At 30.0% G+C, this 13,844-nt stretch overlaps 2 protein-coding genes across 2 annotated transcripts in view; both read left to right on the forward strand.

Moving 5' to 3' along the window:
• The window catches only part of LOC108756381 (fatty-acid amide hydrolase 2-like), a 25,460-nt gene extending 24,073 nt beyond the window's left edge, over positions 1-1,387 (forward strand). The window contains exon 9 of the mRNA XM_018500136.1: positions 732-1,387. Within this exon, the coding sequence (XP_018355638.1) occupies positions 732-821 (90 nt within the window). The 3' untranslated portion in view covers positions 822-1,387. The remainder of the gene's footprint in view (positions 1-731) is intronic.
• The window catches only part of LOC108756380 (probable ribonuclease ZC3H12D), a 65,076-nt gene that overhangs the window by 5,454 nt on the left and 45,778 nt on the right, over positions 1-13,844 (forward strand). The window contains exons 2-3 of the mRNA XM_018500135.1: positions 2,172-2,174; positions 8,741-8,928. Coding sequence (XP_018355637.1) covers positions 8,911-8,928 — 18 coding nt within the window. The 5' untranslated portion in view covers positions 2,172-2,174; positions 8,741-8,910. The remainder of the gene's footprint in view (positions 1-2,171; positions 2,175-8,740; positions 8,929-13,844) is intronic.

The raw sequence follows: 13,844 nt of genomic DNA on the forward strand, positions 1-13,844 counted from the left end.
AGAAATTAAGATTAAATTCATTATTATTATTAAATTATAATTCTTGTATTATTTATTTTATTAACTATTACTATAATTTTTTAACTTTTAATATATAATTAGATACTAAAAACGCCTTGATCGAACATGGTTCTCTTCACTCATTTGTTAAACATTTTTCGTTCCATTTCATTTAATATTGTTAAAATTTAACATTACATATTCGACATTGGTTATAAGTACCTTGAAAACCTTAAAAAGAGATTTTCAAAATTCATTTTCTGTGGCAACCCTATATATATAGTATTACACGCAAGCATAAATTTGTGGCAGAAAATATAGTAACTTTTGATTGTAATTTATTAAAATGCACGTTATGACTTATTTAAGCGTCTTGCATACAATCGCCAACGATCACTGATTTTGCAATTAGTGATTGTTCCTTCTCCTTATTTTTTGGCAATAATTATTACTAAGTAATGTTATATATCATTATATTTTTGGTTTTTATGAAATGTTACTTTAAAATTTATTCTTTATTTATAAGAAAGTAAATATGATAAAGAAACGCCAATGAATGGTCAAAAATTTTAAATTTGAAACAATATATATTCTTTGTTGAATCGATGTATTTAAAATATTATAAGAAAGTATATATCTTTTTTGTTTTTAGTTATCATTAAAACTTGAATTGTTCGTATAAGTCATTATAAAAATATTGAAAATTCTTTAAATTCACACTCTCTTTAAAGGTGGTTGCAGCTCCATACAATGACCATCTATGCTTTGCGGTGGCTAAAGAACTTGAAACAGCATTCGGTGGTTGGGTTCCTCCATCATGAATTGTGGAATATATGTGCAAGGGATACATGTTTTTTTCTTAAGAATATTATGTTAAATCGTATGTTATTTGTTATTATCGATGTTTACAAGGAGCATTTACAGGATAATGGATAATACGAGTAGATATAATAATTATTATTAGGCTGTGGGAATGTTTAAAAGTATCAAAGATAATTATACAATTAGTTACAACATCTCAAAAATTTATAAAAATAGGCTTATCGATGCGTTTTTGCATGAAACGAAAGCATCTGGTAGAAATAAGCGTTGCTCTATCCCGAAAACTGAGATTAACCCTCACCATGTAAACGAGGGTCATTTGTGTTCAGACGATTTTTAAAGTTATGAATATTTTGAAACAAGTGAATACGGGCAAGCTGTTCTGCTCCTAAAAAACTTGTGGGGAAAGGTACCTGAAATCCCGAGTGGACGTCATTTTCTCGTTGAGCAGCGGATATCCAAAATCGACCGTGGACACAGATGACCCCCATTTACATGCACCGCATATTTTTCGTACAAATAAGAAAATAATTTTGTTCGTGTTTCTTGACTATTTTTATAAGTAAAACACATATATATGTATATAATGAGAAAATTTTTATTCAGTGTTATCTTAGAATAAAAATGATAAATCGCTCTGCAGGAAAGATGTTACGATTTCTTCGTTCTCTTACAATGTCATTCCGTATATATTTATTTATTTACAAAAGTATATAAGATTAAAGATTTTTAATAAAAAATGAATTTTTTAAAGTTAAATGTCAATTTTTCATAGGAACGCTTATTTTCATAAGTTTCGAAATTATAAGATTTTATGTCTCGAACTTAAATTAAATAAAAAATTAATTAAAAAAATTTGTTGGCATATATTTTTTTTATTAAATTATGAATTTTAAACTTTATTTTATATTTTTAATTATTAGATTTCATTGATTTGATCAAAAGTTAAAAATTTTTGAACATACCATTACTCACATTTGTGTTTACATATTTGCAAAAATAAAATATTTAAACAAATAAATTTGTTAATTATGTATAACTCCTACATTTAGAATAGTTAAGGAAGCTATATGAATTTTTAAACATTTTTTTAACTTAATCCATTTAAAAAAATACGTCGAACATGAATAACCTTCATTTACACTAAACGGGTACTATAAAAACGTTTACATAGTAAGAGTTAAAGTTGATTATTGAGAATGGAAATGTGTCACAATTGCGAAATACTACAACACGGGTAAAATTATTAGTTATTATTCATTAAGGGATAAGAAAACAAAACTAGTTAATAATAAAGTTAATAATATTATTAAAACTTTATAATAATTACACAGGTCGACAAAATTTAGGGGGTCTTGTGCTTTGAACTTTAAAAGATGTTTTCGTAGGATTTTGATGCGCTAAAAGCGATTACATTGTCCGTTTTTTTCCATTACTCTCCATTTTTTAAATAATCGCAAAAACAGTTTTTGCCAGAAGTAATTTTTTTTATTAATTTTTTCTGACTAAAAAAATGATATCGAAGTTTGTTTTGCTGCATTTAACTAAGAAATAATAATATAAACTAAGACTCAAATAATAAAACATTTTTTTAAATAAAAGGGGGGGGCTATGAGTTGCAACAGGATGGTAGTTGTTAATAATTAAAAATCATTAAAATCATCTATATGTAAAATACAAACGTTTCAACTCTTATCAGGTCATCTTCAGTATCGTACAATATTAATTCGCAATTCCACAAAATCTTCATTCAATTCTCAAAGTATCCACATCGTATTAATTTTTTCAATAATTATAGATAGTATATTTTGACAAATCAAAAAGTGTCTTATTGCAATTGTATAAGTCATTAAGTTGTCATATCGACTTACACAGATCGATAGACGTTGGTTATTCAAACACTGAAAATATTATATAATTCCATAAATTAGTCTAACACATTCAATTTTCAGTCATATCTTAGGTCATATATGAGAACTAGAAGTCCGAAGTTTCCCAATTGCAATAAAATTTACAATTCACATTAAAATTAGAAAAATTATTCATCACCACCAAAAAGAGATCGTAATGTTTGAAAAATTAAAACAACAATAAAAACACAGGAGTATAGGTGTTAAAAAAGTGAAATAGAAGGAGAAAGAATGTGAAATGATGGAAAAAACTTATTATACTCGCAATTATTGATTACTTATTATATTGTAATCACAATTGTTGAATTGAAAGTAGCAGATCCAATGGCAATGAATAATAAGTAAATGTACACGGAATGGTAATTTTAGCATTATTCATCCTGTATCACGTAGAGGTATCTTTATTATAATAAGGGTAAAATTCCTATATATTTATTATTTATCGCCATTGGATCTGCTACTTTCAATTCAACAATTGTGATTACAGTAGTAATCAGAGACTTACCAAACCATCAGATATCGATTTTCATGTACGGATTTTTTTAAATTCTTATCCTTCATATATTGGATCCGCCATTTTGAATTGCACATTTTTTAGTTCAGATTTGAAATCAGTGACTAAAAAAGTCACAATATGCTCCTGTGTTCGATGGATATGTGCCAGACTCGAAAGGATATCGGGCACTACAGATGACGCGCGAGCTACTTTGGCGCTTTCAATTCAATAATTTCTGAAAAATGGTCAGAAATTAGTTTTGCAAAAAATGATTTAAACTAGAAACGTACAACTGTAAGTATAAATTATCAGATATTTTTTACGATATTTTTTTCTTTCGAATTATTTGGTTTTATATTTTAAAATTTGTCAATTTTTTCCGGTTTTTACGATTTTTCCAAAGTTTTTTTGTTTGTAAACAAAAACATATAAAATATTTTTATAAGCATTGAAAAAATATTTTTAATATTGTTGGAATATTTCTAAGTTAAATGCCGTAAAGCAGACCTCGATATTATTTTTTGTTTAGCCGGAAAAAATTAATAAAAAAATTAGTTTCGGAAAAAATTGTTTTTGCGATTAAACAAATGAAAAGTAGTGGAAAAAAAACGGATAACGTAGTCGTTTTCAGTGCATAAAATCCTACAGACAATCAAATAACATCTTTCAAAATTCAAAACATAAGACCCCAAATGTTGTCGGCCTGTGTTATCAAATAAAGTCAATTAAAAAAATGAGCGAATATTAGGTGATCGACAATTATTTATTAATTCATATAAAATATAAGTTCAGAGTTTCAACTTAACTTAGTCTTCTCCAACTGTGAATAAAAGAGCAATTAAATTATAAAAAATAGACAATACAAGTACATGATGTTCACAGAGACAATTAATTAAAATTATTTGCATTTTTTTTGCGTTTCTTACGAAAATTATTAATTGTTGTAAAGTGTTGTTAAAATGGGATCCTTACGAAATGTTAATTTACATTAACGATCTCCATTAACATCAAGTGTTTTTATTTGATGACATCTTACCTCTTGGAAATTCTAGTTATCCAAATTTATATTTAATGATTCCATTACTAAATCCCACAGCACCCACTGAGCACTTTTATAATCAAGCACAAATTCGAACACACTTAAAAATTGAAAGATGCTTTGGAATTTTGAAATGAAAATTTGCAATTTTATTAGTTGGAACATGTTTTCATACAATTGAAAAAACACTTCACATTATTGTAACAACTTTTTTATATAATAATATTGTTCAACAAAAAATGATTCCAGAGCCAATGAATTCTCAAATATATAATAATGTTATTGCACAAATGCAACATGTAAATAATATAAGATTATTTATTAATAATAAAAGATATGCAATTTTGGAATATTTTAAGTAAAATGTTGATATGATCCAATTATAACATATAATCTAATTATTTTATATTATGATTAATATTTCAATAATTACAGGTTATTTTTTTTTAAATAAAACATGTATTTGGAAGCAGTATATAAATATTATCTTTAATGTTATTTGAAATAATCGTCATACATCAATATTGAAATAATCAGATAATACCTAATTACATAAATCATAGAAAACAAATTATTTTGTATTTGTATTAATACTTTGTAATAAACAAATAATAAACATATATTATTATCTTAATAATATTTCATTCTCCTTTTATGAATAACATTTTTTTCTTTTATGAAAAAATTACAAATGAAATAATACTCAATAATACATAAAAACATTTCATACATGATACTACGTATATACATCATATTTTTAAATCATGAACTTATCAATTACATAATAACAATCTTCTAAAATAAAACTTAAAAATTAAAATTATTTAATAATATTGTATATTTATATTTATATACGGGAGCATCTCGTTTGTCTACAAATCGATTGCCTACAGTATTGTTTGCCTACATTATTTTTTCCGACAGTTTGTTTGCCCACAAAAATTATTGCTTACAGTTCGATTGCCTACATGCACTTTTGTACACAAATAAAAATTTTAGGAATGGAATTACTTTTGCCTACATGCACTTTTGCGCACAAATAAAAGAATGCTTTTAGAAGCAGAGTTACTTTTGCCTACATACGTATTATTGCCTACAGCTCGATTGTCTACATGTATTATTGCCTACAGGTCGATTGCCTACATACGTATTATTGTCTACAGCTCACCTTCTACGCGAAATGAGGACCATCTTACACCAAAAAATGGGTTGGTTAGGGTTAGATTTTTTTGGAAAAATATTCCAAGCGGACACTGTCTACGCTGACACCCCACTGTTCACATGACAGATTTTCTAAAAATATAAATTATTTTCTTACTTAACTTTAATTTTATATTTGTGCGCAAAAGTGCTTGTAGGCAATCGAGCTGTAGGCAATAATATATGTAGGCAATCAAACTGTAGGCAATAATACATGTAGGCAATCGAGCTATAGGCAATAATACATATGTAGGCAAAGTAATTGCTTCTAAAAGTTTTATTTCTGCGCAAAAATGCATGTAAAAAGTGCACAATAGAGCTGTTGACAATAATACTTGTAGGCAATAATACATGTAGGCAATAATACATGTAGGCAATCGAGCTATAGGCAATAATACATATGTAGGCAAAGTAATTGCTTCTAAAAGTTTTATTTCTGCGCAAAAATGCATGTAAAAAGTGCACAATAGAGCTGTAGACAATAATACTTGTAGGCAATAATATATGTAGGCAATAATACATGTAGGCAATAATACATGTAGGCAATAATACATATAGACAAAAGTAACTCCGTTTCTAAAATTTTTATTTGTGTGCAAAAATGCATGTAAACAATCGAGCTGTAAACAATAATTTTTGTGTGCAAACAAATTGTCGGCAAAAGTAATGTAGGCAAACGATACTATAACGATCGATTTGTTGGGCAATCATCTCTTTATAAACTGTTAGTACAAGTTGCATAACTTGTTATATAACTTATTTTTGAACTTTGTGTTTGGTTTACAATGTAAAAGTCGTATTAAAAAAATTTTTTTAAATTTTATTTGTCCGTTACTTATTGTCATTTAATTTTATTTTTTATTAATTTTTCTTTTTCTAATTTGACTGTTAGTTTCTATTTCATAATTATTTTTTTCTTTGATATTTGTTTTCAAGACATCTGCTAATGCAGTTTTCGCTTCATCTAATGTTTTATTTTCATGCTTTCTTTTTATAGATTTCACATTTGTAGAACAGAAGACTTATCTGCGATTTCAATTTTTTCCTATTCTAAGATTTCTAATCCAACTTTGTTTATTTTTCATTACATACTAAAAATTTAAAATAAATAGTAAACTTTCACAGACTTCCTATATTTTTTGTAACTTACTATAAATACTTGCGCCGAACCATCATCATTTTCTTCTTCTAAAATTTCAATAACCAATATTTTCTTTTTGTTTAGCGGTATTCTACATGATATGCAAATTTCGCTGTCTTAATCTTCAGTTTTTTCGCTGATGGGGGCTCCAACATTATTAGAGTCGAAACGTACGCTCAGAATATTGTTAAGTACAGCCAAAATGTAACTTTTTCTGAAGGTTTCATGTTTAGCGGGTAATATCTGTTTAATTCAGAGCGTTAATACTGCAAGTGACACGTGAAAAATACAAACAACATGTAAAATTTGTCCCTCAAATGTTAAATTCAACTCTTTCTTATTTTTTTTTTATGTATAAAATTGTTACTGGTTTGAGTGGCACTCGTGAAAATGCATTTTTACTTTTTCTTTTTTGTGCTTGCCAGATGCTATTCGTATAAAGGTCACTTTAAAACTGGATTATAAACACAGGTATAAACGATCCTTCTTGATTATTCTATTTGATATTTGAAGTATTATATATTTTATTCAATCTAACACTTTAAATTCTCTAAATAGAAACTTTATCTTTCAACTTTGGCTAGCTTTTCGATATAGACCAATGTGCGGCGTGCGTATATGTACGTGTCTGCGTGCGTACGCGTTATCCAGGTTCCTACCTGCCCAGTATTTTATGGTGAACGGTCAAAGACCTTTTCTTCTCTCGCGGTAGCGTTCAAATCAATTGATACGTCAATCGTACATTCGTCGTCGCGAAGTCTCTTCAGCATAAAAAAACATTTTTATAACAAAAAAATATATACGATGCATAAATATTCACAAGATGCAGTTATTTACAGAAAAGGTATTTTGAAACAATGATGAAAGAGAGGAGGAGAACAAGGAAGATATCGAAGTAAATAAAGGGTGTCCCAAAATTAACGCAAGATTTGAATTAAATAGAAAACACAGTTTTTAGTCTTTTGATTGTTATTTTTTTATTGAATCATAAAGTACATAGGATAGGGTTATTTGTGGAATAACACATCGGGCAAATGGCCTCCACGGCTTTGCATGCACATACGCACTCGTTTGTCGAAATTTTCCATGACCATTTTGCATAAATGTGGCTGAATTTCGTTGATGCAGCGTTGAATCTCCTCCTTTAATGCACGGGTGGTTGTGGGCTTGTTGACATAGACCTGTGATTTCAAATAACCCCATAAAAAGAAATCTAATGGTGTTAAATCACACGATCTAGGGGGCGATTTTGGCGATTAACAAAGCCATCAAGGTGAAAATGTGCTTCATCACTTAGGATGATTTTGCTCGAAAAATCAGCATCCATTTGTTGATGTTCAATAATCCATTTTCACGCTCCATTTTCACTAACCCTAAACTGTCAGCTGTTAAATTGTTTTTTTTTTTGGGTTGCCAACACTTTACTGCACAAATGGCGGCAAATTCAAATCTTGCGTTAATTTTGGGACACCCTTTATAACAAATAGAAAGTGTGCAGGAAGTCTTGAATTCTAATCAACTGTCGCATAATTCAAGCAGGATTGAGAAATGCCTCAAAAGTGACGAATGGAAATATGAAAGTCCAATTGAATGAATAACTTATTAATTTTCAATAATTTCTGCGCATTTACATTGCCAAATATTGATAAGAATCAGATGCATGTGACGTAAAGTTCAAAACTCGAATAATCGATATGAAATTAAGTTGACATGAAATTCCGAGTTGTCTCCCGTTCCACGCACGGTCCTGACAGGTGGAAATCATGTGGCCGCTGCGACAATCGCGAGAACGGTCGAGCGAAGTTCTATTGCGGGTCAACGTGGGGAAGGGAGAGCGATCAGCGCCACCTCGTTCCTCGATACGTAGCAATGGCAGTAGTGGTGGTGGTCTCATCGCGCGCGACTGCTCCATTCACCGGATGGTACGGATTCACCCGTTGGCCGTTGGAGCGATTTGATGAGTCTCGTGACTTTCCGTACTCGTAGTGCCCGCACTCGCGTCCACGCGCAGTTGCGCTTCTTCGGTCAGCGCAACGTGATCAAGAAGTAGATACACACAACGCATACACACACACACACACACACACACACACACATATATATATTTATATATATATAATATACGGCGCAAGATCCAGTGATACGCGATCTAGCGATCAATTTGTTGGTGCGTGGTGATCTGTCGGGAAATGTGTCGCCGTTGTCCGACCGGCTATTGAAAAGTGCAAGCCGCTCCCGTTCGAGCCGCTTATTCGATTCTTGTTACGCGAGAAGGATCTATGCTCCACAATCCACGGATAAAATGACGATTGCTGGAAAGGTAAACTTGTTGGATCTGACTATATCGATCGCGAATCGTTGCGAGACGTTTCGCGCTTCTGGGCACCGTGTCAAGATCATTTAAATCGTTGAATCGTGATATATGTATTCAAATGCTCGAACTTTTGATTGTTCGAGGCTTTTCTTGGAAAGAAAAAGCTTCTTCGTTCAAAAAATCATTGTTTTCTACTACGTGTTACAAGTACTTTCAGCTCCTTGTTCAGGTACTTGTTGCTTGATATCGCTTATTCATACTACGATTGTTAGAATATTTGAAATCGCGCCACATTTTAAAAAATTGCAAACCTCGAAACAGATTTCCATGAGAATGTCCTCCTTTTTTACTGTACGGTAGTGTATTGTATGTACAAACAATCGGTAGTAAAATTATTCAATTATTACCACAAGTTGATCGCAAAGATGAAAAATATGATGATATAGAAGTATTACAGTTTCGTTCGCGCTTTGTGCAAAGATTTGTGTTACCTCTTAATCTTTTCTCTGTTATATATAAAAGAGGATCTACAATCTACTCTCTATTCCGGATACAACGGCGAATTTCGATACGGGCGCACAAGCGTTATCGCCCTTCTCGTGGCGTGATGTTACACGCCGTAATCGGACAGACGTTAAAGTGACTATAATTATTCTCGTGATTAGCTGTCATCCGGTTTACATTTAATAAGTTCACTCGGCCGCTAATTGGTCGCCCAATATTGCTGATAAATCGAGAAAACAAACAGGCAAACTTCGAATTTTTTCCATGAAAGTCACGCCATTCCTCATATATCATTATGTAGTGTACATACAGCAATAATAATGGAGCCGTTTCGAGATTATTTGAAATTACGTAATTACGATAATATATGAATTTGTATTTGTATTTACCGAAAATAATTTTCAACAAATCCTTTTAATTGTCGTCCTCTGATCAATTCATATATTTTTTTTTCAAAAATACGAAGATATAAATAATAAAAAATTTCTAGCAAAGTTTAGAAAGGAAGTTAATAATGAAATTTTATTCTTTAGCAATTTTCGTGTAAAATTTTAATTCAATGTTAGTTTAAAATTTAAATGTAATTGTAAACAGTTTATTTATATTTAAATTATAATTTTAATTAGATTAAATTATAATAAATTTAATTAGAATTAAATATAATTTTATTTTACTTAATTATATAATTACTCTATAATAAATTAATATATTATAGTATAATATCGTTATATTACAAAAAATAAACTAAATTCATAAGAAAATATATTTATTATAGTATAGTATATTTATTATAATCATATTAATTATATATATTATACAACTTTCTTATTATAATCATAATTAAATTCAATTAATAATTATATCCTCGATATTATTCAATTTAATTACAGTTAAGATGTAGTATACTGACAATAAATCAGAAAGTTACGACGACGACCTCTCTTGATGTTTCTGCTAAAATAAAATTCTTCAAAATAAATTATTAATGAAGATTATTCAGAAAACGTTATTTAATTACTGGACGCTTTAGTTGTCTGAGACGAAGAGGGAACGTGTTCGATCGCGGTCGAATCGTGTTTGGTGAACGCGCACTCTCGAAGGCGCGCTTCCGGGTTGGAATACTTGACGTTCTGGCCTTTCACGCAATCGTGCGAGAGAGTACGGCAAAGTGGACACAGCCGCCAATCGGGCTCGCATTAATCACTCGAAACTCGGTTTGCGCCAGTCCGCTCGGTTGGAAGTGTGTCGAATCCGGTTGAATCCCGTACCACGCCTCGTACGCGGCGAGGATGAGCGCAGAAACGCGACAACTATGTACAAGCGGATACTCTTTCCGGAGTAATAGTTGTCAATGAACAATTCTGTCCTTTTTTAACAAACTCAAATTTCTCATTCACGAGGTGAAGAGGAAATTCTTTTTTCACGGTTTACTAAATAATATTGGGTTAGGGAAAAAGTTCCTTTGGTAAAAAGTTGGCATAAAGATTTTTCCTCATCGATATCTTCGTTAAAAATAATGAAAATTTAAATTTAAAGAAAGAGTTGTAAAGCTTGAAATCTCTACTTTTGAATAGTTACTATATTTTTGGAATTTATGTGAGTTTTGTGAATTTTTACATATATAAAACTACGAGCTGAAAAAAATGAAAAATTTTCTTCTCACTTTGTTGATCTGTAGCGTGCCTCCTGTCGTTTTAAATAAATGCTTGTAGTTTGCTAAATCAGTTTTATTTATATTATTCTTTCTCTTAATCTTTTCATAATATGATTTTAAATTAAAAATTGGGGGTGTAGCGTAAAGGTGTGCCACACCTGTCTGTAAAACAGGCCATGAGCTAACTTAATCTTTATAATGTTGCTTTATAGTGTCAAATAACTCTATTGGAGCTGAAGGTAATCGTGCATATGTGAAAAAACTCTTGAAAAACTATTGCGTTACATATTTATATCTTGCAGAACGGTATAAATAAATATGCATATAATTCAATAAAAATGTTTTTTAACGAAGTGAAAAGGTTCTGGAAAATCTTATATACGTTCACTTGGTACTTTATACAGATAATTCTTGTAAAATAAAAAGAATAGGAATAGCATTAATGCCTACTGTGTCAGTTTTGGAGCCCATTTTGTCAGACGCTCATTTTTGTTTACCTTATGAAAAAATTAATTGTAAAATTGTAAACAGTATTATAAAAACTCTACTTATACTGTCCGATAGAAGATACTTTTTAGTTCGTACTTATGTTTTTAAAGTTTTATTTTTATCTTTTGTTTAAGAAATATTGTCTAAAAAAAATTGTCTAAAAACAAAATAGTATGTCGGTATCGGCGACTTTTCTCTACTTTTCACAAGAAATTATGCAAAATGAGCGTTGCGTGGTGAGATTGACAAGACGCGCGGAGCGACATGACGTTAAGCGAAATGAACCGTCGCATAGGAAATATATTTTATACGAATTATTGTATGTACAGAAATGAGCAGGGAAATGTTGAAAAGCTGAAACTTTTATTTTTTTTTTAATGTAGTTAATTTCGTTATTCTACGAAAACTTTTGACGATTCTATAATGGATTAAAAACAATATGTATTGCATGCAATTTTTATCATTTTTTATAAAATCAGTTATAAGTCGGTACTGAATTATTAAAAAAAACTCACTTGCAGGATATATTTCAGTACATACTTTGATTCCACGAGAGGAAAAAATGTTTTTTAATTTTCTTTATAAAATTAAACTATTGACGTTTATAGCAATTTTCAAATTTCTTGATGAAACGTAAGACTTGAAATCGTCATAACTTTGCGAAAAATTACTCTGGAACAATTTTTAAAAAAGTAATTGAAAGTTTAGAATGTTTAGATTCCATATCACAATATTCCGTCATATTTCGAATTTTCATTTACTTACATATGTAAGTATTGCGAAAAATTTGTTTAAACAGAAGTCGGATATTTAAAATCATCTTAAGATGCCATAAGTTTTTATTTATTAGCATTTAAAAATTGTACTTAAAGTGATTTTAAAATAAAAACAGTCTATAAATCGATTTATGAATATCAGTCATAAGGCACGTTTGGAAAACGAGTTATCAGTACTATTACGTCATTTTATCTCCGTTTTACGTTAAACAAACGATAAGCAAATGAAACGCTGGTGGCCAATGTACGACAAATTAGTTCAAGCATTCATCGTGTCTGCATGCAAAATGAAGATATAATCTTCTTTCTATACGCAAAAATTTAAAACTTAGATATGTATATACAGGATGTCCCACGTAAAGGTGTGATCGCGATTTTTCCGGCACTTCCGATGATGTGACAAAAATTATTTTGAATAAAAGTTAGTCAGTTTTCAATTGACTACAAATTGCAATATTAAAAATTTGCAAAGTATTCTTTTTTTAAGATAAAAGTCAAGGTTACCCTAATTTTTTTAAATAGCACTATGTATTTTTTACTTCATAACATTGTAACTGATGTCAAGACGAGTCAACTGCTATACCATGACCTTGAGATGACCTTAAAGTCAGACGTGTGGAACCAATGAACGGAAACGTTTTCATGAAAAATTACTTTATTTGTATCAAATTTTATATGGACATATTCTACAATAGAAAAGGATTTTTGTATTAGCTGCATATCAATTGTCTCATTACAGGAATACATTATTCAAAAAAAATGTATACTTATAGAAGAACAAATTGAGGAACCGATGTAATTATTTCTGAATTCGTGGTATTCCCGAATGTAGTTCACAATTTATTACACACGTGTATGAATGTACTGTACATACAAATTCAGACTACGATTTGCTCTAATGTTAAACTAAAAAAGGACACAAGAATAAAAAAGGTCCTAACAGTGCTCGAGCTACGTTACAAGTACTATAAGTTATGTTGACACTTTTTCTACGTACACATTACATACATACACGTGTGTAATAAATTGTGAACTACATTCGAGAATACTATGAATTCAGAAATGATTACGTCGGTTCCTCAATTTGTCTTAGGTATACATTTTTTTTGAATAATGTAATGAAAAACATGTAAAGTTTAATACAAAATAATTTTTCATGAAAACGTTTCCGTTCATTGATCCTACACGCCTGATTTTAAGGTCATCTCAAGGTCATAGTATAGCAGATCATTGAACTTGTCTTGACATCAGTTACAATATTACGAAGTAAAAAATATGTAGTGCCATTTTAACAAATTAGGGTGACCTTGATTTTTTTTCTAAAAAAGAATATTTTGCAAATTATAATCGATTGAAAACTGATTAATTTTTATTTAAAATAATTTTTGTCACATCATCGGAAGTGCCGAAAAAATCGTGATCACAGTTATGTGGGACACACACTCTGTATATATATAAAACACACACACACACACACACACACACACACACACACACAC

Source organism: Trachymyrmex septentrionalis, unplaced genomic scaffold (assembly GCF_001594115.1).
Source record: "Trachymyrmex septentrionalis isolate Tsep2-gDNA-1 unplaced genomic scaffold, Tsep1.0 scaffold126, whole genome shotgun sequence".
Lineage (NCBI taxonomy): Eukaryota > Metazoa > Arthropoda > Insecta > Hymenoptera > Formicidae > Trachymyrmex > Trachymyrmex septentrionalis.